Source organism: Haplochromis burtoni, unplaced genomic scaffold, assembly GCF_018398535.1.
Source record: "Haplochromis burtoni strain Fernald_Lab_line unplaced genomic scaffold, NCSU_Asbu1 Contig_80, whole genome shotgun sequence".
In the NCBI taxonomy this organism is placed as follows: domain Eukaryota; kingdom Metazoa; phylum Chordata; class Actinopteri; order Cichliformes; family Cichlidae; genus Haplochromis; species Haplochromis burtoni.
Genome location: NW_024582441.1, coordinates 332,156 through 355,987, shown reverse-complemented (window position 1 = coordinate 355,987; position 23,832 = coordinate 332,156). Strand labels below are relative to the sequence as shown.

At 42.9% G+C, this 23,832-nt stretch overlaps 1 protein-coding gene across 2 annotated transcripts; it reads right to left on the bottom strand.

The window, feature by feature from the left end:
• Positions 1 to 6: 6 nt before the first annotated feature.
• prkcg (protein kinase C, gamma) lies at positions 7 to 19,041 on the bottom strand. 2 transcript variants are annotated; one of them, XM_014334530.2, is made up of 17 exons: positions 17,069 to 19,041; positions 15,830 to 16,161; positions 12,287 to 12,318; positions 12,098 to 12,180; positions 11,074 to 11,185; positions 10,430 to 10,558; positions 10,170 to 10,326; positions 9,733 to 9,934; positions 9,018 to 9,215; positions 6,978 to 7,151; positions 6,614 to 6,705; positions 6,099 to 6,161; positions 5,790 to 5,928; positions 3,937 to 4,017; positions 3,647 to 3,754; positions 2,813 to 2,953; positions 7 to 2,031 (listed from the first exon to the last, which is right to left on the bottom strand). In XM_014334530.2, the coding sequence occupies exons 2-17, from the start codon at positions 16,069 to 16,071 to the stop codon at positions 1,870 to 1,872; spliced, it is 2,115 nt and encodes a 704-aa protein (XP_014190016.1). In that variant the 5' UTR covers positions 16,072 to 16,161; positions 17,069 to 19,041; the 3' UTR covers positions 7 to 1,869. The 2 variants fall into 2 exon arrangements, with proteins under 2 accessions (XP_014190016.1, XP_014190017.1); XM_014334531.2 differs by having other exon boundaries at positions 15,830 to 16,076.
• Positions 19,042 to 23,832: the final 4,791 nt, after the last annotated feature.

The following is a 23,832-nucleotide window of genomic DNA, read 5'->3' as shown; positions in this document are numbered from 1 at the left end:
CAGAGGAGGAGGGCACAGAGGGAGATGCCTGAGAGGTGTTTTTGCTGGTTCAACAGCTACAGTAGCCCACTGAACAGAGGGGTCAGCATCTTCTCCGTGCGTGAGTGTGTTCACATGCCAGGGATTGCACTTTTGAGCGTGAGTATGTGTGAAAGTGCGGGGAGGAGGGGGGGTGGAGGGAGCGTGACAGGGAGGCAGGCTCGTGGTGAAGACAAAGCGAGAGGCCGTGCGTGTTTGTTTGTCAGCAGCTTCGCACGCCATCACAGAAGGAGACACTTCACTGGTGCTGTTTCATCATTTTTTCCCATCACCTTTATTTTCTTTTTCCAGCACATAAAAACAAAACCTATCAGATACACGATCTATCAATGATCTATTGCACTATTGATCATCATCTATTGCAATTATCGTACTGAGGGATTGTGTGCACTGACATCTGACTTAGGCTCAATCGGATCTAAAATAACAGGCAAACAGATGTAAAGCAAAACTGTACATGAAAAAAAGAATCAAAGAAATAAAGCATATTTATGTGTAAAATGACCAGCTGGTTCATTAGATAAGAGCACGGGGATGAGATTTTTGCACAGCAAGTTTGCAGCCACCTGCTCTGCTCAGATAGGGCTTAATGACAGCACTGCTGTTATTTTTCCATGTATTGAACAGTCCCAGTGAGCCTCACTTTTAATTACTCCTAATCAATACTGTGAGCACATCATTACACAGCAAAAAGCTTTACGGCATACACCATTAAAATCATAAGTATATGTACCTGTGCAAGCTAACAAGCCTCTCGTCTGGGAAAGACATTAAAAAGAGGCTTTTATTGATAAAACTGTAATGTTTACTTGGAGTAATAAGATATTTGTAGTTGCAATGCAGATAGGCCATATTCCATAGCGTGCTCAAGAATAAAAAAATAATAATAATGCAGATAAACTGTGAATGTCAAATGAGGACTCCCTTCCAGTGACATTACACACCACACAGTGTGAGCCTGGGTGGGTGGAGCAGAGCTGTGGTCCACCCTAACTGTCACATTGTGATAACTGCATTGTTTAAACATCTCAGTGGGTCATCTGAAGTCGTTAAACCTTGGAGTCGAGCCAGGTCAAAGGAGTCTGACTAAGTGCTTCCACAGGACGCCTCTCTTATAAAATAAACAAATATCTAAAAATGGCTCCCCGCTCAATTTGCTTCATAGTCAACATGTCATTTATCCAAAATAGAGAGCACAAAAAACCCCAGAGTGAGATACTGTAGGTAGTCAGAAAGAAACATTTAAGTGCTGTTGATGCTGAGTACTTGCAATGGACAATACAAAGTGCTAAGGTGGAATTGGCATCAAAATGGTGAGATGTCCTGCTTTTACATACTGTGTGGTCATTGTAGCTGCATGAATGAAACCCTGACTGGTGAAATATAACTGGTAAATTACACGTGTGCACAACATATGACTACTTTACTTAAAGGAAAGGAAAGGAAAGTATCTGCCTTAGATAGTCTAGTGCTATAAAAACTATCTGCATGCATAGAGATTATTTTTCTCACGTTCATACTACAGTACCTTTAGATCAAGTTAAGTCTTATAAAAAAAGTCTAAGATGGCAGTCCATAGTACTGACTATGTTTGCAGTGTTGATACACATTCTGTGATGAGTGAGTTAATAGACATGCATCAAAGAGAGTGCCCGAAAATCGAGGTGTCTTGGCATTTTCATGTAAACGTCTGAATTTGGTTATGAGAGGTGTAATACTCGCTGCTAGCTCTCACGTTCAAATTCTCTGCTATAAAACTACAATCGGAAGGATAACAGGATCATCTGGCTAGACTTGGAACGGCGGCTGGAGCAGATTTGGGAGCCGTTTTCAAACAGCGGTGAGCGGTGACGGAGCAAAGTCTGGGTTGATGAAGGAGAAGCCTTCGAAGTCTTCCTGGTTCATGGCTGCGAGTATATCCGGGTCCGAGGGGGTGAGCGCCGTTTGAGCAGCTGTGAAGAACTTGTCAAAGTTCTCACCTTTTTTCCCACCCTGGCGATGAAGAAGAAGAGAAGGTATGTACACACAAGACTGAGATTAGGGCACATCTTCATGCATGCATGATATTGCATCCACAATAAACTTTACAAAATCCCTCCCCCCGGAACAAAAATAGTTTATTAAAAATGTTAAACTATAAAAAGAATCCACCCCCACGTTTTTTCCTCACTGAGACCTCCTTTTATCTCACTACAGAAGCACACAGGAAGAAAGCTGATCACATATCCTCCCCAGATGCCTAACAGCATATGACAGCCATTCTGCCGAATGATATGAATCTCATTAGGCTAATGGGCCTGGCCTCTAACCCCTGAGCATACTCGGCTCACTCAAGGCACACCTCACAAACGGCCAGTGCGCCGGCACTTTGGCAAGTGGCAGGCTAATGATGACATACATTTGCATATGGGAGGAGTAGGCAAGACCCCAAGGTCAGAAGGTCTTGTCTGTTATGGCTGAACTGTCTGTTCCTGAGCTCTTAAAGCCTATCTAAGAACCCAAAGAGGTGATAAATGAGGAAATAGAGGGGATGTGAAGGGGAGAGAGGAAGAGACAGAGAGAGGAAGAGGGAATGAAAAGGCCAAGGCAAATGTGGAGGAAACATGCAGGGAAACGAGGGACAATGTGGGAGTCAGAGAAAAAGGAGACAGATGGAAGAAAGTGACAGCTCCAATTCCCTATAAGTGTCCTCAGAGAGGCAGAGAAGAGAAGAAAGAGAGGAGGAGGAGGAAGAAAGAAGGAACATGTGGTTCATCTGTTTAACTGAACTGACAGTTCTGGGTTTGAAAGGTGGCGGGATTTCCAGTCTCTCCAGACGGTCCCAGTCAATCCAGCGGAAGAACGGATGCTCTCTGATCTCCCTCTCTGCATCTTCTCCTTCACCCAGGCGCTTGGCCGGGTGCTTTGTCAGGAGCTGAGTCAAGAGAGGAGGAAATGAGGGGAGAAATGTGAGAAAAAGCGACTAGGCTGGGATAATAATGTGATACAATAAATGACTTCTGTTTATGATCTGCCTCGGTTAGAGCAGTCGGTGTGCATGATAAGCTTTGCTTTATTTTGGAATCATGTACTGTAATCCAATTCCTTTGTTGTCTTGCCAACGAATGGATTTTTATTGCACTATCACTTTGAAAAACCTTGACATTTTTTGGGAATTATGCTTGTTTGCTTCTTGCAGAGAGATGAAGATCATTAAGATTCTGCTATCTGTACACCAATTATGAAGCTACAGCCAGCAGCCACTTAGCTATGCATAAACAACAGGAAAAAAAACAAAACAGTTTTTACTCACTATTTGTGAGTAATAAAACTCAACTGTCCAAAACATGGATAAAAACACTGTAGTGTAAAAATAAAAAGTTTTGCGCTGAAGAGTAAAGTTGGTTGCCTCCAGCCTGATATCTAACAGGCAGTTGTAAAAGTGGTGTCGGTCCAGCTCTTTGTAAAGAAGCAAATTAACATAGTTCCAAAAACTATTCCTTTAGGCGACCGAATACAATCTTGCACGAGTAAAGAGTTATTTCATTTCCTGATTTACAGTACATGAACTTTTATCTTAATTGCCCGTGTGTTAAAAGTTAATATGAGAAACGAGGATTGAACTCACTCCCTTGCAGATAGCTACAGCCTCCCGAGAGAGACTTTTTGGGTATGAGACACTCTGCTCCATGATGGACTGAAACAGCTCCTCCTCGTCAATGCCATCAAATGGCGGCTTAAAGGAAAAGAGAGTGAGGGAGAGAGCGGAAGAGTTTAAGCACAGACCTGTGGGCAAATTGATAACGAATATAATGAAATTAAAGTTCTTTGAAAGTCTTTTGAAGTGATTACAAAGGACGAGTACTGGGGGCTTAAAGTGTCTGTGCACGCTATTGTTAGGATTAAGCTGAGTGTTACCTGTCCTGCCAGCATTTCATACAGCAGCACTCCATAAGACCACCAGTCCACTGCTTTATTATAGGGCTGATAGGCCACAATCTGGGGGAGGGAAAAAGGATGGAGAATGTATGAGAAGATATAAATGGGGAAGAATGGCAGTGCAGCGATAGGAAGAGAGAGGCAGCTGGCTGCTTGGATGATATGCAGCTACAAGAAACAGCAGGGGTGAAAAACAGAGAGAAGCGAAAGGATAAAGTGCGGCGTAAGGGAGGGTTCATGTGTGAATGAGCTCAGAAATAATCAACACACGGATTTGGATTTGCACTTGTGTTCACAAGCTTGTGTGTTTGTTTGTTTGTTTGTTTCCCCGATACGTGCGCGCGTGTGTGTGGATGCCAGGAGGGGGAGGTGGTGGTGTGCTGTGCAGAGGGGCACGAGGGAACAATCCCCAGCCTCTGGGGAAATATATTGCAACTCTTCCAAAATGGCAGACACAGGAGAATCAATGGGTGTTTACATAAGAGAGTCAATACCCAGGGGTTCCACAGCAAGGTTTACAATATCAAAGACGCACACAACAGTCGCTTCCCCACTTTCTCTCCCCCCCCCGTATCACTCAGCTACGAGTCCACCGACCGAGATGCGCCTTCACGCCTTCTCTGAAGTAAATTGTTTAAGATCACTTCACACGGTAAGGGGCACATACGCATTTCCAACAATTTGTAAGGTAAACATTATACAGGCAGACAGTTATGGTTTGCATATCAAAACAACGTCAAGCAAAACCACCTTCACTTTTTCATTATTTCACTGCGGCTGATATTTGCACTGATATTAGTGACATCCCTTTTAGTCTTTTGGTGCTTCATCTCATTATGTTCACACAATTTCAGCTCCGTATTCAACCACAGACAGTGGCGCACATGAAAACTGAAACAGGACTTCTTTCTTACAAATTTATACTGACCGATGAAACGGATTTTTCTACTTTAAAAAAAAAAAATACAGATAATAGCCGAGCTTTTTGCCACCCTTTTCCTATCATTCAGAAAAATAAACTGCTGACTTGAAGTAATGTGATTACATGTAAATTCTCAATGTAATACTATTGCATAGGTACAATGTGGAACATTAACTTCAATGGAATCTGGTCAAAAGAAATGTATTTTATTGGTATACACTCATTTTATACCAAGGATATTTTCCTTAATTATTCATTACTTAACAACCTTTCATCTTTCATGTTTATGAGGGCAAAGAATCATTTTTTAAGTGCTCCACCGCAGCTCAACACAAACACTTCTTTGTTTGCTTCCTTCAACTCATTAACCATAACTTTAAATAAAAACCTACTTAATTTTACAGACTGCTGAAATCCCATAATAACATGAAATAAACCTCACTACATTTTCTGGAAATGTACTAAAAAGTAAAGTTGGCAAAATTTATAACTGCCGGGTATGAGCAAGGGCAAGCTATCCATTGTAGTGGTTTGTTTAACTTTTTTTAAATAAAGACTTTACATGCAAGTTAAACCTGTCAGCGGCTGTGAGAAAGCGGCGCTATGCTCGTAAAACAATGTCTCTGAAGGACGGTAGTGACTTCTATGCAACACTCTCATAGTACAATCACACACCACTGCTTACTGAATCATGTGAAGTTAATTATTCACAAACTGCTGACAAGGTCAGAGAGGACAGAAGAGACGAGGGGGAGCTGCAGCGAAGCAACTCGGCGTCTCGCGGCAATGCAGAACAGGTCAAGCAAACTAAGAGGGGTGAAATGAGGGAAAATGAGGGAAAATAAGGAACAAATGAGGGAAATATCAGGAGTGACTGTGGACAATAGCGTGAGGGCAGCGGTCACGGTACCTCAGGGGCAATGTAGTCAGGAGTGCCGCAGAAGGTACGTGTGGTGTCGCCCTCGAACATGCCCTCCCTGCACATCCCAAAGTCTGCTATCTTTATGTGGCCCTCGCTGTCGAGCAGCACATTATCCAGCTTTAGATCCCTGAGAGGGGAGAAACGCCACACAGGTATGAATCACTTTGATAGATACCATCTTTATAACAGTCATTAGCTACAAGAGACATGATAAATCTGTGTCGTGTCTGTGCCGAACGCAGACTGAAGTGAACACGGGCAAACCAGGCCACGTTATGAAGCAGCCCACTTCTTTACCTGTAGATGATGCCTTTGCTGTGGAGGAAGAAGAGGCCGACCGCTATCTCTGCCGCATAAAACCTGGAGGGAGAGAGGAGGAGGAGAAGGAGGGACAGAGAATCAGCTAATTCAAAAGAGGATGATGACAAGAGGTTAGGAGAGAGGGAATGGCGCTGGAGAGGGTGATGAAAGGGAGAAGCAACCAAAGAGATGAAAGGCAGGAAAATGAAGAAAGAGAGATGGAAATGAGCAACAGGGCAAAAATGTGTTTTAGATGATTGATCAAAGATTATTGATTAGAAGAACAGCCAGGGGGAGGGAGAATGTAGATGATACGATAAGATTAGTGGGAGGAGAAAGTCGGGGAAGAGAAAAGGGCTGGCACTTGAATTGATGACTTTTTATGAGTCACCAGGTATAATGAACAAAGCTAAGAGACGAGTGTGTATGTAAGAGAGCACAGAACAAAAAGGCAGGAAATGAGACTTTGTGTAGATAAGGACGGTGATTAAAGGAGCTTTTTGACTACATACGCTGCGTGAGGCTCTTTGAACTTCCCAACTATCTGAATGTGAAACATCAGGTCTCCTCCGTTGACATATTCCATCACGTAATACAGTCGGTCCTGCAGAAGCAAAAACACACACACACATGCGCAAGCTCCTCATGCATAAGCACCTCTTGTCTAAATTAAAAAGCAATCTGTTAAAATACCTCCTTCAGGACCGAGGACCTTGTTAAAGAAAGCAAGCTAATTATTTCATTTATTAATCGGAATTCGCCCAACCTGGACCGAAACAACTCCTGGGAGGACGATGCAGCCAAAGTGTCAGGCAGCTTTATGGCCAATTTAATGAAATTTAGACAGATCATTTGGGAACCCAGATACCCACACACCTCAGTCTGGAAGGCGCAGTAGAGGGACGTGAGGAAGTGAGGACGAGAAAGGAGCGCCAGAACCCTCCTCTCTACTAGAGCGCTCTCCGTGTCCTCGTCCTGGAAGAGAACGTCTTTCTTCAGCACTTTTATGGCAAACAGACGCTCGCTGCCTCGCTCCTCTGCCAGCAGCACCTGTGCAGGAGCGGGAAGAGAAGAGAAAGTTTCTGAAGAAACAAGGAGACAAGCGTGAATCCCAAAAGTCTGCAAAGCAGCTACCGTATGTCTTCAAAACCCATAAATAAACAAAATGTTTACAGAAAACACAGGACTGGCTTTCGGGTTGAAATGTTAGAGAGTCGAGAAAACACAATTTCCCCAAAATTCCAAAGTCACCTTTGAACATTTCTGAACGGATAACACAACAGCAGCAAACCAGGAGCAGCTTTAAAAAAATGACTATAACTTTGGCATAAAGTCCTCTCAGACTTAAAAAAAAAATCCCCAATGCAACTCTTCTCACTCCAAAGACAGCCATGCATGTGACGTGCTGTACTGCAGTCAGGTCTGAGTGTTTTTTAGGTTATTGTGTTAGCAGTGATGAGGTGCACTAGTCGCAGGAGAAAACTAGTTCCACTGTTTAAATAAACCAGCGCCCGTGTAAAGTGAATAAAAGGCATATATAGTGCAAGAGGAAAAGAAAAAGTTATAACTTCAGAATGGATAACAGCAAGTTTGGTAATGTACATGTATGATGAAATAACTCAATGTAAAGTTTAATTAAAGTTGAAACAGGCCTGAGGGTTTCGAGACATTAATGTCTCGAGTGGACAGGGAAAGCCCTAAAAGCTTGCTCTCGTGTTTTAATCAGACATTAAAAACACATTTTCTCACTCCTATTAAACTGGCTGCTCGTGGGTAGCTCTGAGTGCTAATGATGCTATCATTTTCCACAATGAGTGCCACGTGATCCAGGTTTCACTGAGATAAATATGGTCAATAAATATGGAAAATGCTGACAACAACACTGTTAGAAATGATCAGCCCTCAGTGCTGAGCTGTAATAGAGGCAAGTGGAAATTAAGGATCTCATTTTACTTTCAAATGGAGGCGAATAGCACTGAAAATTACACCGTTTTTAAAAATATATATATAAAACAGTGCGACTACGCTAAGATCACTCCCTCTGTGTGTGTGTGTGCAGGGCTATTGATGAACTGCCAGTCAGCAGGAGAAATCCTACCATCTGTGATCGTGTCTCCTGCTCTGCGTCGTGGTTTTAAACCAACTCACATAAAAATAGGACTCATCACCCTGCAGAATATTACAAATCTTAGTAGCATGTACTTTTTCTATTTGCCGCTCTTGTTATCCCATTTCCTTTTTGGTCATTTTGTCACTTTCTGCAGCACAGTAATCCTTCTCTCTTCCCTCTATCTCTGTCTGTCTCCTTCTCACTTTCCCTCACTCAGCAGCCCCGGGGTCTGTCTCTCCTTTCTTGGGTCCTTTTTTTTTTTTTTTCCTCTCTCCTCACATCTTACGTAAGTCGAGTCTATTTCTCCTGTCCTCTGTAGACTCTCCTCTGACAGTTATGAAACAGCACAGGGGGATTTCAGAAGAGGAAGAAGGACTCAAAACTCCTCTCTCTTCATTATGTCTCATCTACTGGGGAATTAAAGAGAAAATGGAGAGCAAAGGCTCCCTTGAAATGAACACCTCCAGGATGACTGCCTGTGTAGCATGTGGGAAGCTCACGACTGCTGACAACACAAAAGCAGCAAAGGGTTAAATGAATCATTTGGCAGCAGAAGTAAAGACAGTGAGTATGTTCGTAAGAAAGGGTAATTTATTATTTTTTTCAAAGAAATTCTGGTTTCCTGTGCCTGGGAGCTGCTGCATGAAATGCCACTTGAAGGTCAAGTCCATCGATAGAAGAAAGGATTTAAATCCAGGAATAATCTTTGTTGTTTCCAGCATGAATGGTCTCTTTGATATCATTCACAGTTGCTGGATAAGAGGTGATGATTGTGTGTACAAAAGAAAAGATGGCATTTCGTTTACCTTGCCGAAGCTGCCTTTTCCAAGAACCATGAGGAAGTTGAAATCGTGGATGCCCATTTTAACTTTGCCAGGGCCCGGAGTGTGGACAGGAGGACAGGAGGGAATGAGGGTCGGGGACAGGGCCACGGGAAATGGTTCAGACAGCGGGGAAGGCATCGCTTGAGGCAAAGAAGGTGTAGTAGCATCTGGCTGAGGCTCCTGGAGAAATAAAATGGGATGTTCGAGAGATAAACGACACACACCCACACAGATCCATAAAACAGGAACCCAAGACAAACCTCAAACTCCCTCCTACCCCCCAGCTTTGGACTGCAGTCAGGCAGCACAATTCTGCACCCTGGTGGATGCAGAGTGCAACAGAGAAGAAAGGGCACTCAGTATAATTTATTATCTAATTATTTAGCAATAACACCGGCATTAATCTTCCAAGTTTTTTTTTTCTTCCTTAGATAGAACTGTAGGAAACGGGATAGTTCAGCAGGACAGACGCTGACCCAGTATGAGCTGTGGCAGCTGCTGTTTGTTAGATGTAGGTAATTATAAGCTGATAAAAGCTATGCCAAGGTCTATGGATGAATGGTCAAAGGCATGGCACAAAATAAAGGGTTGCTCCACTTCCTGGTGAATACAGGTATAAATATCCCGTCACTTGCTTTTTGTTCACCTTGAGCCCATCTGATGGCTTTATGTCCATATAAAGCAGCCTGCTGCCTACCTGCAGGTCCGGGTCTGGCACAGGAATGTTGTAGTACTCTCCCTCATCTTGGGCCAGCAGTTTGAACCAACCACTGATTGGACGCCTGAAGATCTCACTCACGCCAAACGACAGCGCTCCCATGAAATCGTTCCTAGACGTCCGGTCCCAGTCCCATATCTCCACAGACAGACGCCTGTCCCACTGGTGACCACGCACGGAGCTGAGGAGTCAAACACACACTTGTGACAATTTGATACATGATGAAACACAAAGCATAGAACGAAATCATCCCTTTTCAGTGTGACCTTTGCTGAAATGTCTTATTTCCCCTGGATATCAAAGATGCACCTATAAGAAAGTAAAGGTTAACGTCGCTGAGTAATCCGATTTTACATATAGCAACGTTTGTGGCAGAACCCTGTAAATTTTCCACCCTAAAGTTTGCAAGGACTCACAAGGTGAAGCTCTCATTCCAGACGGGATTGAGTGTTGAGCGGATGGTCTTAGTCTTCTGTTTGCTGTGGCTCTTTGGGTCTGGAATCAATTTCAGTTTAACATATGGGTCTGACAAGCCATTTGGGTCCATGGGCATCAAGTTACGAGCCTCCCGCACTGAAACAGCAGTGAAACAATAAAAGGAAAGAAGAGAAACCTTACATTTCCTGCAGAAGCCTGCTTTTTGTTTAAATTGGTTGAATCCAGCGGGTCCTCCCACCTGTGACAAAGACGTCCTCCTTTTCTCCTCTGATGGTCAGATGGATTCTCCCTCTCTTCTCTGTGTGATCCTGGCCACACAGACTGGGGACGCTGGTCTCGCATCGCCGATGGACGTTCATGTCACAGCCTCACCACACAAAGACGCACAAAAGACAAAGTGTGAACACAGACATGCGCTGGATACATGTGGAGTAATTAGTTGTAATCAGTCTAAATCCACTAGCTTTATTAAGCATAATAATTAAAAAGATGAGATGAGGAATAGTGGTTGTGGGCTTCACTAGCTTTCAAAAAACAAGAACATTTATGTGAGCAAGTTCTGAAATTATTGGTTGGTATGTGCCAGACTTTCTTCACGGGGTATGGAAACTCCACTAGTTTCCAAACTCTTCATCTAATTCTCAGCAAGAAAGTGAACAAGCACTTTTTCTTTTTCTTTTTTTAGTGACTAACTATTCCTTTATCTTAGCCAAAAAAAAAAAGAAAAGAAAAAAAGATTAATGATAATAATAGCTGGAAGTCTTCTCCAGATGTGAGTTTCAGCAATGTGCATATGTGGAGTGATATTCATCTGAGCATAATAGCTAATAAAGGCTCGAAGCACGTAGATTTATGTATCTCATAGAGTGGAGTGAAACTCACTGGTACATTTCATGCCCTGGTGTATGAGGCCATACAGCAACGAGCCACAGTGGTCACAAAATGTAGGGCTGGAGTACGTGTGGATCTTAAATGTGTGTCGACTCTTCAGGTCCTGAAATAAAACAGAAAAACAATCTGCACTGAGAACTCGTTCTCTCTCACACACACATACATACGATGATTGTGGAACACACACACAGACACACACACACACACACGTGCAGAGCGTGATTAGCGGAGAGAAGATGAGTGGGGCATTCGTGGACAAGCCAATTAGATCTCTCCACTCGGAGAGGACACACAGTGTCTGCGTGTGTGTGAGCGTGTATATACTGTGCACAGAGGGATGAATCATTTTTATCTCTCTTCAGCTCATCAGACCACCCCACCGCCACGCTTCATACACCACCTTCTCCCAAACTGTTTTCCCTCCCTTGTCGCACTGAGTCGCTATTTAAAAACTGTCACCCTGTTTCTTCTCTTTCCCTCTGTGTGTTCTTTCACTGTCTCATCCATTTTCGATCTCTCACACACACACACACACACACACACACACACACACACACACACACACACACACACACACACACACACACACACACACACTTTCTCATTGACCTCAATTCTCAGGCAGTTTATTTAGCTGGTAGAAAAAAAATGTGAGTGAAAGACAAATCTCCCTGAAATCCTCAAAATGCCACACAGAAGAAGACTGAACAGTCTGTGGCTCTCGCTCTCTTTCTCCCCCCTCTAATTCTCACTCTTATCAGTCCATCCTGCCCTCCACCTGTGTCTCCCCCACACCCTATCTCCCACTCCCAGCATTTCAGATGCCTTGTAGGACTGCACGACATGAGTGCAGACGTCATGGATGGAAGCAGGCTGCGTGATGAGAAAGATGCATGGACTGATGGCTGACTCACGCACACATGCTACTGTCATCAAAGGATGTTGAAAAATGATGATGACGATGCAAATCTTCACAAAAACCGAAAATAAAAAGGGAAAAGATGTGTCTGCTCACATCTGGTCTGGGGGCGGTCACAGAGCCGGGGCACGTGAAGGTCACAAACTCGTGACATCTTTTGTGGACCACAAAACTGCAAACTAGAGAAAGCAAACATCTCAGAATGAATCTGCTTTGCAGGACAAAAAATACATCAGAGAAGATTAACGCTGCAAGGAAAGGCAATAATGCTAGGTTTATCTCTACCTTGACATTGGAATCCCTGTTTCCCAATGCCCCTGTGTGAAAAAGACACATGGATTAAGATACAAAAACAATTTTCTGCAGTCCTCCTTAAGGTGAAATATTTAGCTTTGGAGAATGAGATATTGCTGTTGCGTTACTCTGCACTGTATAAAGACAGGAATGCAGACTCTAGTGGAGAACAAATTGTCTCATAAAAAGACAAAAAACACCAACAACTTGATATACTAAGTCATTATGTGTGAAGTTTGAGTGCTTTTCCTTTCAAAGCCTCACCGCTGACCAGGTCAAACACTTACACGCACACACACCAATACAATGCTTCTGCAATGTTGGCTAGCTTCCATGGTCCCCTTAAAGCTTTAATTGAATAATTAAGTCATTGATTGACTAAACAGTCCACTCAGCAGCTTGCCTGTTGTGGATCGAGTTTTGATTAGAAGACTTAGAAAGGCAGGCAAACGAGAGACCTCGACAGCTCCTCTACAGTCATACCGGAGAGGCTCAGGGGTTCATAGGAAACTGACCATAATCACTGATCTACAATCAGTTCACCATCTGGCTGAGTAATAATTAAAGAAAGGGTTGCTGAGGGTAATCTGATCCTTGATAGGCACTCAACAGAAGTCCGTGTCTGCAGCACCAAATGCATCCGACCAGTTCTGCTTTTTGACCAGCAGAGAGCATTAGAGAACCAGATATGGTGAGGATTCACAGAGCTGCTTTCTGGCCAGATATCACAGAGAATTTAATGTAGGGGATAACTGCATTTTGAATTAATGATGTGAAAAAAATCTACCAAACACATGCAATTGAATAAAATGCTTCTATAAAAACATCAGACTAACCCCTCTTGGAGCTTTTTTTTGAGAAAGCTCTTTATCAAAAAACACACTTTGACATGTGACAATAGAACAAACACATAATAAACAAATGAATTTTGCTGCTGCAGATAGAGAATCTATGACACTCTCTCTGATGGTAATTAGCACCGTCCCCTCACAGCGAGCAGGTCCTGGATTCGAATCCATCAGCCGGCTGGGGCCTTTATGGGTGGAGTTTGCATGTTCTCCCTGTGCTCGCATGGGTTCCCTTCGGGTACTCTGGCACAGTCCAAAGACATGCTTGTTAGGTGTTAACTGGTAATTCTAAATTGGCCATAGGTGTGACTGTGAGCGTGAATGGTTGTCTGCCTCTCTGTGTGAGCCCGGCAATAGATTGGCGAGCTGTCCAGGGTGTACCCCCCCCCAACTCCCGCCCTATGACAGCTTGGATAGGCTCCAGCCCAACTGCAATCCCTTATTGGATAACTAGATGGATGGATGCTGCAGTTGGTGGCACAGCGGTGCAGTGGTTAGCACTGTTATCTCACAGCAAGAAGTGCCCGAGATTGAACCCGATGACTGGCTGGGGCCTTTCTGTGAGGATGCATGTGCCTGTGTGGATTCTTTCCAAGGTTGCTGGCTTCCTCCCACAGCCCAAAGACATGCATGTTAGGTTAACCGGTGATTCTAATTTGGCTCCAGATGCTAATGTGAGCATGAAATTGTGTGTCCTGTTGTTAGCTCTGTGACACACTGGAGACTTGTCTCTACCTTGACAATACGGATGCTTTAATTTCAGACCATTCTGATGTGGCTCACTATTATGGCTTATTGAGACACTTGATGGTGATGTTATGACCAGCAAATCTGATCTCCATCTATGCCAAATCACAATTCAGCCTTCTTCAGCCTCCTAACATCCACCAGGTGTTCTGGTTAGGATAAGGATTAGGTTAGGATCCAGTCTATTTATAGATAGGGTTTTTTTGTCCCACTTGGCACACACAAGTGGAAAAGCTTGTAAAAGAATAAAAAACAAAACAAAAAATAAACACAGGACCAAAATGACACTATATATGCAATGTTTCTTTAAATAATCCACTTGTTTAGTATATGGATAATACCATCTGACCCTAACAGTAAGCAGGTGACCAGCAGCTTGGTAGATGTTAAAAGGTTTAAGTATCATAACAAATATTTTAAAAACTATGATCCTTGTTAGTATGCTAAGACTGGACTGTGACACGAAGCAATTTCACTTTTTTAATGTTTTCAGACAGTTTAGCTTAGTTATTACCCAAAGGAGCCAAAACAGGTACAACCCACTCCTCTTTAAGACCTTGACTTAATAAACAAGATATTTACATTTACAAATTAGAACAATCTTGCCTTAGTCTTTAATTAATCTAACAATCTCCCCGGGGCCTCTAACACCGTGATTGAAAGCGTCTGCTCTGACATCTTGTGCAAAATAAGAGAGTTTTCAACCTCATCTAAGAGCTGCTACCACTGCCAAGACAGCAGCCAGTTGGAGAAATGTCCTGAAAGATACCCAGAGGCTGCTGGCACGTACAGCGCCCTGCATCCAACATACACTCCCACCATATGTTCAAACACACAGCCCCTTACACTCACAACGATAAACACAGACTACTGCGCCTTCAGTGGTTGCGCTCACAGGGTGTCGTCTGATCATAAAGAAGTCAAATCTGATTCTAAATTCATGTATACGCGCATAAATGTTATAAATGATGATAAGCACTGGTATGTTATTTTACTCTTAGGTTTTTTTTTAAAGGTAATCTAATATTTTAAGTTATTAAAGTCACCTGTAAATACTTATATGTACTTCTAGATACTTAAAACCTTAAATACTTACACCAAATCCCAGTTTGGGATTTAGGTGTTTCTGAGATTAATGTCAGAGTTTCTGTAACATTAATCTCAAATCTCCAAATGCAGTCCAGCACCATCTGGAGCAATTACAGCAGATAGTAAACATGGTAAAACTCTATCAGTGCCAAACCGACTGCATTTTAGAATTTTTACTGCTTTTTACTGTATTTTACTGCTTTTTACTGTATTTTACTGCTTGGTTTAGTTTACTCATTAAAAAGCATACTACTAAGTCTGTGAAAACAATCCTATGATGTGTTTTGCCTCTCAGGAGGAGACTGCAGAAGTCTGAAACATTAACCCTTTTGAAGTCTCAGTCTGAATGTCAGACTGAATGTTTTCTACTCCTGCATTATTATTGTGGATATCTCAGATTCTTCAGTCCATCCCTTATGAGTCCTTCAGATTTATGAAACTAAAGAGTACCCCTTTAAAAAAGAAAGTTAATTATTACTAAAAAATTAAATTACTTCACGGTTGGTGCCTGTCTGTTTTAATGCAGTCAGGCTAAAGTTCATATTCTAATTAAGTTCTTGTTTGTGTGTGTTTTTTCAGTTTATATATCAATGCATCGGCGTGTGTGAGTTCCTAAAGTAACGCCTGGATTATGTGGGCGGCAGTGTGGAGGTGAGGTTATGTGATCAGAGCAGGTCAGTGTGGGCAGTCTCTCCAGCAGGCAGCTGGAAAGGGTGAAAGAAAGAGAAAAGAAAAAAAAGCAGTGAAAGTCAGCACTACGTGGAGTGGTGGGATGCCTGAGGAGGTGGTGTTTGAACAGTTGGGGTGGTTTCTGTGTAGCTGTGTGTGAGTCTGTGTGTACGTGTGTTACCATATGAAGTCGGTGCAATGACTGCAGAAGGTGGGCTGTTTGAAGAAGCGTGCTGTAAACTGGTGGTCTTTCACTTCGACAATCCTTTTGTGTTTGAGCGCTCCCTTCCTCTGAAACACGGGCACCCTGGGTGGAGGGGAGAGAGGCGAGGGCAGAGGGGAGGCACTGGGGGAGGTTGCAGATGTAGGGGAGGCCAGTGTCAGTGGGGAGAGCGAGGGGGACGGGGAGACTGGGGTAGACATGATGCCTGGAGGATGCAGTAAAAAGATGAAAAGGTAAGGGGGATTGGATGATGAGTGTTAGTAACGAAGGCTTTGCTTTGAGCAGAAGACCTTGAATAGAACAGAGGAGAGGGCGGAGAGGAGGAAGCAAGGACAAGGAGGAGGAGCGGGAGGAGGACGATGGATGAAAAGTGTAATGGGTCAGAAGTTGTATTAATGGCACATGGGATGTAGGGTAGGGAGCGGTGAAAGAGTGACGCGATGAGGAGAAAGATCGAGAAGGGATGAATGGGCCGGAAGTGCAGCGCGAAAGAGGGAGCACAGGGAAAGCGGCAGGTAGAGATTGAAAGAGAAAGAAGAGATATAATGAAGGAGACAGGGAGGTTAATTCACATGCTGAGACAGGAGTCTCTTAAGAGACGCTAAACGATTAGTGCAACTCGCTGCGTCCCACATACTGCCTGCCCATGCTACCCATGCATATCCATGTCCCTCGCAGCTATGACTACCCCCCTTCCCTTCCTACCCCCTGGTCGTTATGTCAACTGTACTTCTGTTGCCATGTCAACAACACCCCCACCAGCTGCTCCAATATTAGAGCCTGGTTTCTCCTCATCTTCCTGCCTGCCTTTTTTAGCAATTAGTCCCATTTTTGAAGAAAAGTTTGGACCAGAATAATATGTACATGTCTATAGGGAATGAGATGCGCTGGAAAAAGTGCAAAACGGCAATATTAGCTGGAGAGATTGTGGTGCAAGAGTTGCACGCTACTAAATGATAAATGAAACACCAACAGAGATTTAATGAATAAATAAATAAGCCCACAGCGAAAACCCATACCATAAAAGAAATGTGATGAAATGTTTGTGTCTCAGCAAAGAAGCAGGAGCAAATCAATCAAAGGCGTGAAAGTGGACGGTAAGAAAAATGGCACAGGGCTCAGTAATGAGTAGAATAATGACAAGAAGAAATAAATGTTGTACAGACTCACACGGAAAAGATAATAAAGACTTAATACCTGAATTTGGGACAATTTTGGAGGAAAGTTTTGAGCTGAAGATGTCTTTCTCCTCGTGTTCTCCTCCTCCTCTCTGTCTGGCTCACTTCAAATGAAAGGCTAAGGTGTCACACCTGTAGCTGGTCACCTCAGGAAAAAGAGAACAGGGGGAAGAAAAAGCAGTGGCTAGCAGGGGAAAAACAGCCCCAAAAAAAGAAAAAAATGAAAAGAAAAATGTAAAAATGAAAAATGGGTAAGCAACAAGCGTTTTGAGAGACTCAAGCTTTCTAGGAACCAAATATAGAGAAGTGAAGTGATATATATCCGTTAACCCAGAGGCAGGGTGAGGAGGAGGACGAGATAGAGAGGTGGTATTCTCTTTCCAAGATTGATTCGGTTTTTACTAGGAGGAGGACGAGAGAAAGAGAAAAGGAGAGAGAGCGAGAGAGAGAGTGGAAGTAAAAACAGAAATATGGAGAGAGAGAAAGAGAGAGAGAGAGAGAGAGAGAGAGAGAGAGAGAGAGAGAGGAGAAAGATTGAGGGGAATAGGCGGCGATTCATTTTGAAATCTGGGTTACTTCTCTCAGGAGAGGGTGAGGGAGGTAGAGGAAGGAGGACGGATGAGATAGAACATGCCATTTTAGCACCACAAATACAGTATGGACAAGCAAGTGCCAACTGTCTCTCACTTCCTCTTGTGCCAGATGGAGAGAGAGGATTCAGTCTGAAAGAAAAACGCAGAGCTTCTGAGAAATGGCTGAGCGTAGCTAAAAGTGGAAACAAACTCAAGTTTGCTGCCGATCCAGCTGACTGAAAGATCAACAGGCCTGCAAAACAAACAACCCTGTTAGTCCATGCTGCTACGGCTCAGTTTCGGGCTTTTCTCATCAGCGTTCTGAGATCAGGAGTAGAGTGGCGATATAGTAACACTGCTCCGCTCTGCACTGAAACCAGGTCAGCTAAGCCTGATGGGAAGAGTAGTCTCCATGAGAGTGGGACTTTTTGTCTACCGCCTCTACAGTTTGTGGGCATTCAAAGGACAGGCAGATAGTGAGACACACATGGCCCATAAAAACACAAAGCCTTACAGTCCAAACTACAACAGCAGATGCAACCTATTGCTGCATACACAGCCGAGCAGTAGCTTCTTACCTTTTCTATAGGGACACATATTTATTGAGACCCGGTAAGAGTCCAAAGAACTAAATGCTTCCAGATTTGTAGTAGAAGCATCCATCCATTTTCTTCTGCTTATCCAATTTAGGGTTGCAGTTGGGCTGGAGCCTATCCCAGATGTCATAAGGAAAAAGGAGTGTTGCCCTGTGCCAAACGGTAGACGCGCTAACACATAGAGACAGACAACCATTCACACTCACATTCAATCAAGATTTGAACACAGGACCTTCTTGCTAGGCTGATCACTGCACCACACACACGCTCCTGCCCCTCCAAGAGCTTCATATACAAATTTCTTGATAATGAATAAACAACCTAGGCCAGAGATCATTATGGATTGGCGGTGGCTGCTATGGGCCTGGTAGATCCCCTGATACCTTTGAGAGAGCTTTATAACCTCAAAAAGAAGGGGAACAAATTTATAGACAAATGACCAGAAGGGGTGATTTGTCTATACCACAGCCCAGAAGGGCCAGGATGTGCTCCAGCACGTCAAATTCAGATAAATGGCCTCTACTTATAAAAGTAAGACTAGAATATAAGATATTTGCAAATGTGCCTTTTCACTTTCTTGCCAGATGAGAACAATGACATCTCATGTCAGTTTAGTAAATATGGAGCTGGAACAAACAGCTGGTTAGCTTTCCAAAAAGACAAAACAGTGGGTAACCACCAGCCACGCTCAGACAGTGGGAGAAGGGCAGAGTAACCAGAGAGAACCCACACAAAGTCAGGGATCAAGACTAAGACCCAGACTGGATTTAAACCCAGGACCTTCTTACTGTGCTTAGACCAGGGGTGTCGAACTCCAGGCCTCGAGGGCCGGTGTCCTGCAGGTTTTAGATCTCACCCTGGGTTAACACACCTGAATCACATGATTAGTTCATTACCAGGCCTCTGGAGAACATCAAGACATGTTGAAGAGGTAATTTAGCCATTTAAATCAGCTGTGTTGGATCAAGGAAACATCTAAAACCTCCAGGACACCGGCCCTTGAGGCCTGGAGTTCGACACCTGTGGCTTAGACAGTAACAAAAGCTACCAATCTGCACTACTGAGCTCTCAGCAAGTCTTTGTAAATAGCATTCATGCAGCAATCATAGTGTAAGAATGATGCCGCTGTTTTTGGAGACTACGTGCCATGGTTAGCAGTGCAATGCTCATTATGATCTTTGGATGTGCTGAGATGTCAACAAGAGCCAGGCTATATTTAGAAGTCATTCATGAGAGATTGCAATGATCTTTACACCTGACTGTCACTCAGAAGTAAATAAACACATTTTCATAACTCATTAGTTTAACTTTAAAATCACAATCCCTTTTTCACCCTCAGTCACAGGTTGAAAGCTCATGAAGCGACAGCAAGAACAAACGTTTGTCATCACAATGCTACTAATGCAAGCGCACACAGACACAATTAATCACAGTCTATGTGTGCATGTATGTGTGCAGGCCATGTGTGGTCCACGGATGATCCTGGGAGAAGAGAGCAGCAGGCAGGATCAGAGGCAGAGGATGGAGGGGTGGATTGGAGTGGGACAGAGAGACTGAGAGAGGGAGCGAAGGGTAGAAGGTCTAATTAATGGAAATGTAGGTTATTAGTCTCCTGATGAGGACACTGGCAGAGAATTAATTAACAATTATAATTAGCAAGATTGTTAGAGAGCAAAATGGTGTCAGCCAGCAAGATAATAGTGAGCTAGCGTGCATAAGGTGTGCGTGTGTGTTAGAGTCAGTCATTTTTGGTGAAAAAAAATAACAGCTGTGTGAACATGCCCTATCTGACAATGATATATGTCATTTCAGCATTAGTCATGCAGAACCAGCAGCTGATTGGAAATGATAGGGAGGGGGCTTTCCTTTGCTTTTTCTCTATAGAACTGCCTTTGCTGTCTTCATTTTCTGGCCCATAAGACTCCCAGTCTTCATTGGTCTTATCTTGGATGAGTCATGTTCTTGTTCTGTTGTCACAACTAAATGAGAAAGATGTCCTTGCGCAGTGAGAGAAAGACACAGGGGCACAAAAATATAAGCAGCAGACCATGCACTCCAGTAATAAATGCATTGGAAAACAAAACATAAATGGCTCCCAATGCGTTCTCTCCATGCGGCATGATGAGTAAGCACTTATGGCTCTAAAAGTGTCTGTATCAGTGTGCTTTTGCATGCCCATTGAAGCATGTGTGCGTGTTTGATCCCGGGCCATAAAAGTGAGCTGGTGTGCAGCCAGCCAATGATGCATTAAGGCTGTAAACCAAAAAGACATATACACGTGGAAGTGTGCAAAACACACTGATTCGGCCTGCATGATTAACAGCAAAGGGAAATGCTATAGACACAGAAAGAACTGAAGCCAAAAGGAAATATATATCTGACAATGAAAAAAAACAGAAGGCTGAAGACACCACAAAAAACCTGTCTCAGTTATGACCAACCACTAGTCCCTACTCACTCTTTTTCTCTCACAGTCTACAGATGGCCATCTCATTATTTCTGACCATGGCTTAATGAAACAGAAAATTCTCCTCCGATAGAATCTTTTTGAGGGGGGAGCAATCAGCACTTTACCAATTACATGCATCCATTATCATCTAACGAGTGCTCAGTCGTATCAAGCACCGACTTCAACCTTGCTGGCTGGCTGGCTTTCTCCAATGAAATTAAGGTAAATTGACTTGCCTAACTGTTGTTTGTGGAATCAGGGGAGAAGTGGTGTCTGAGGTAATCATATCTGCCTGTTAAATTTGTCTCTTCAGAATCAAATTGGCTCTGTTTACCAGTATTGGCTTCTATTTGCTTTTTTAATGAAGTGTGGTCCGCTGTGTTTTTCAAAGAGAGCAACAAACCTCCACGCCAGTCAGATGAGACATTTGGCAGGCGATTAGGGTCTGTCAACATGGCCTACAAAACTCTCAGTCCTGAAACAAATAAGCCTGCTCTCCATATTTGTTTTACTCCTGACCTGCCTCTCAGTGCAATGTGAAATGCTGCAAAGTGGAAAACCGCACGCCTAAACAGAGGCATTTGAGCAAATCAAACATCTAAGCGTGTAAGAGGTGTCAGGTATTAATGTCTTTAATATTACATCACTTTGCGCAGTCGTTTACAAGTTATGATTTTCATTACAACTCTGCTGAACCAGTGTAGTTCCAGGAAGTCTGTCTCTGTCATAGCTTGATTAAAGATGGACTCAAGCTGTGGGATCCCATTTTGAAATATTGAATTTCAGGCGTTCACCATCTTGGTGTTTTGAAACCAAATAAGCAAGTGTGGGGTGGATATGACCAAGGAGCTGAGAAGACTGCACACTCATAAAGTATGCCTTGCCCTAAAGCAAATCCTTCTTTTTTATTTTCCTCTAAATACGGCCATAACTTAGAAAATGAACCTCATGGTGTATTAAAAAAGACTTTAAACTAGCATCTGAAACCATAACTGTAATAGGAACGTGTTTACTGACCTATTAAATCAAGTGAGCCGTAGACTTCTATACAATTAGACTTTTTAGAAATCACAGGAGTTGCCATCTGCTAACACATGCTCTCTTCCATCTTATCACAAGCTGATGTGTGGTCAGGGAATGCTTCTAGTCATATTTCCACTTAGTGTCATTTTCCCTGTAGTTTCCTTTTTACATGTGAGGAAGAAAGAAAACCTACAGTCTATGCCCACGTTAGCAGGGGTGGTGGATGGCACAACTGCACAACCTTAAACCACAAGTTTGAGTCTTGTCTGACAGCTCCGTGGTCACCACGGTTACACTGAGGCGACACCACCAGAGCACTGTTCCTGTTCTCACTGGACCAATTTCAAATGCTGAGTACGTCCTACTGACTCTCAGACTACTACAACTGCATATACAAAAAATGATGCTCAAAGGAGTATCCAGACCACCTACAAGTCCTCAGCTAGGAAGCTAAAAAGAATGCAAGGTTGGCTTTTGCACACTGGCTTCATTTCTCAGATACAAAGAATCTATCCATCGATTTAAATACAACACTAATGTCTCGGGCCCACTAGAGTAAAAATGGGACAGGACCTCCTTATGACTGAGAAAAATGTGGTTGCCTGATGATTGTACAGAATTTTTTGACATTCAGTGACTGTTTGCAAGTATTTGCAGCAGTTGCCCGGAGACTGAACGTGCAAGACCCTTAACTTCTGGGTGATTATTCTCAATTGCAAGGTGTGTGCAGAGGCTGCCTGATGGGATCCAACCTGTCTCTAAATATTTACAAAACTGACTGCAGCCACTGCTTTGCAAAAACATTGCCATCTAATTTATAATCATAGTTTATAAAATAGTTAATAATCTCATTGCCATTTAATCTGTCCTGATGCACTAAAATCACTCTGAAGACGTGAGTGGTGGCCGACCTGGTCCACATCTTTGCAGAAGCCATTTTTAAAGGTAACTAGATTTTTCTAGATTTTTTAATCTCCAACCAACCACTGTTTTTCCTTTGTATGCCTGTAGCGCAACAAACTGCTTTCCTATTTTGTTTTAGCACATTCTAGCATGCTGCTTCAGCATAATGCTTTCCACTGATGTGTAACTGTGCATTACCATATGCAGAGGGAAACCATATGTAATGGCTCTTGCTTAACTTGAATGATTGTATAAATGCATATGATTTACAAATGTTTTAGAAACTTTTAGAAACACTCAGGCAGTGAGCTTGACCCTGATGTCTGATTGTGTTAACTAATAGTTTTTTATTTACACATCCAACAGCAACAGAGGAACATGAGCATTCGCGTAAATGTAAGTTCATTTTTCTTGTAGCTGTTTTGTTGGGAATACTGAGCGGTACAGACATCTGTATGATGAACTTCTTTCATATACCTGTAGTTATGTATTATACCATTACTTTAAAATAAGGACTTTGTGACCTTTAAACTTCTTTCTACCTTGACCATTTTTTAATTTTGATATATAAAACATTCACCATTGGCAGACCTTGTCTCCACTGGGTATGTGCAAAAGAAAAAAAAACTAACAAGAACTCAAAGCCTCAGCTTTTGGGCTGCAAAATCTTCCTTACTGCTACAAGGAGGAAAAGAAGGTTGTGAACAAAATGCGCTCAAGGGGAAGGATGAAAGCAGGAGGGCAGGGGTTTCAGGGTAAGAGGGGCGATTGGATAATGAGGCATGTGGAGAACAAGGTAAAGTCTGAGGATATCTTAATCTTCATCCCAGTTTTCTAGGATGAATTCCCTTTGGGCAGGCGGCACTACACACACACACACACACACACACACACACAAGCAGTGGCAAATAAGGATGTAATACGAATAATTATTGTGTCCTAGATGCGGTGTTAATGTTGTTGCACACATACTAGCTGCACAAGACAGCAAACTTGCATTGCTGTTGATGTGAATGCTCCCTCTTAAGGACTGTCAGCACTGAAACACTGACTTTAGAGACGAATCAAGAAAATACAATTTAAATAGGGTGAACAGCGCCGGCGCTCAGATTAGAGCTGAAATGATTATTCTATTAATTGTTCAGTTCATTCATAGAAAATTACTTTTTTTTTTAAACAAGATGATTCATTCAGTGTTTTTTTTTTAAAGCCTCATATTCTCCTAAGGCTACTCAAATGT

Bases quoted from the DNA above. Each gene is read 5' to 3' on its own strand.
- prkcg (XM_014334530.2), bottom strand. From the start codon at position 16,071: ATGTCTACCCCAGTCTCCCCGTCCCCCTCGCTCTCCCCACTGACACTG. The intron at 11,186-12,097 runs GTGAGCAGACAC...GTTTTATTTCAG, and splicing joins TGACCGCCCCCAGACCAGAT to GACCTGAAGAGTCGACACAC. The intron at 7,152-9,017 runs GTAAACGAAATG...GCTCCTGCACAG, and splicing joins GAAAAGGCAGCTTCGGCAAG to GTGCTGCTGGCAGAGGAGCG.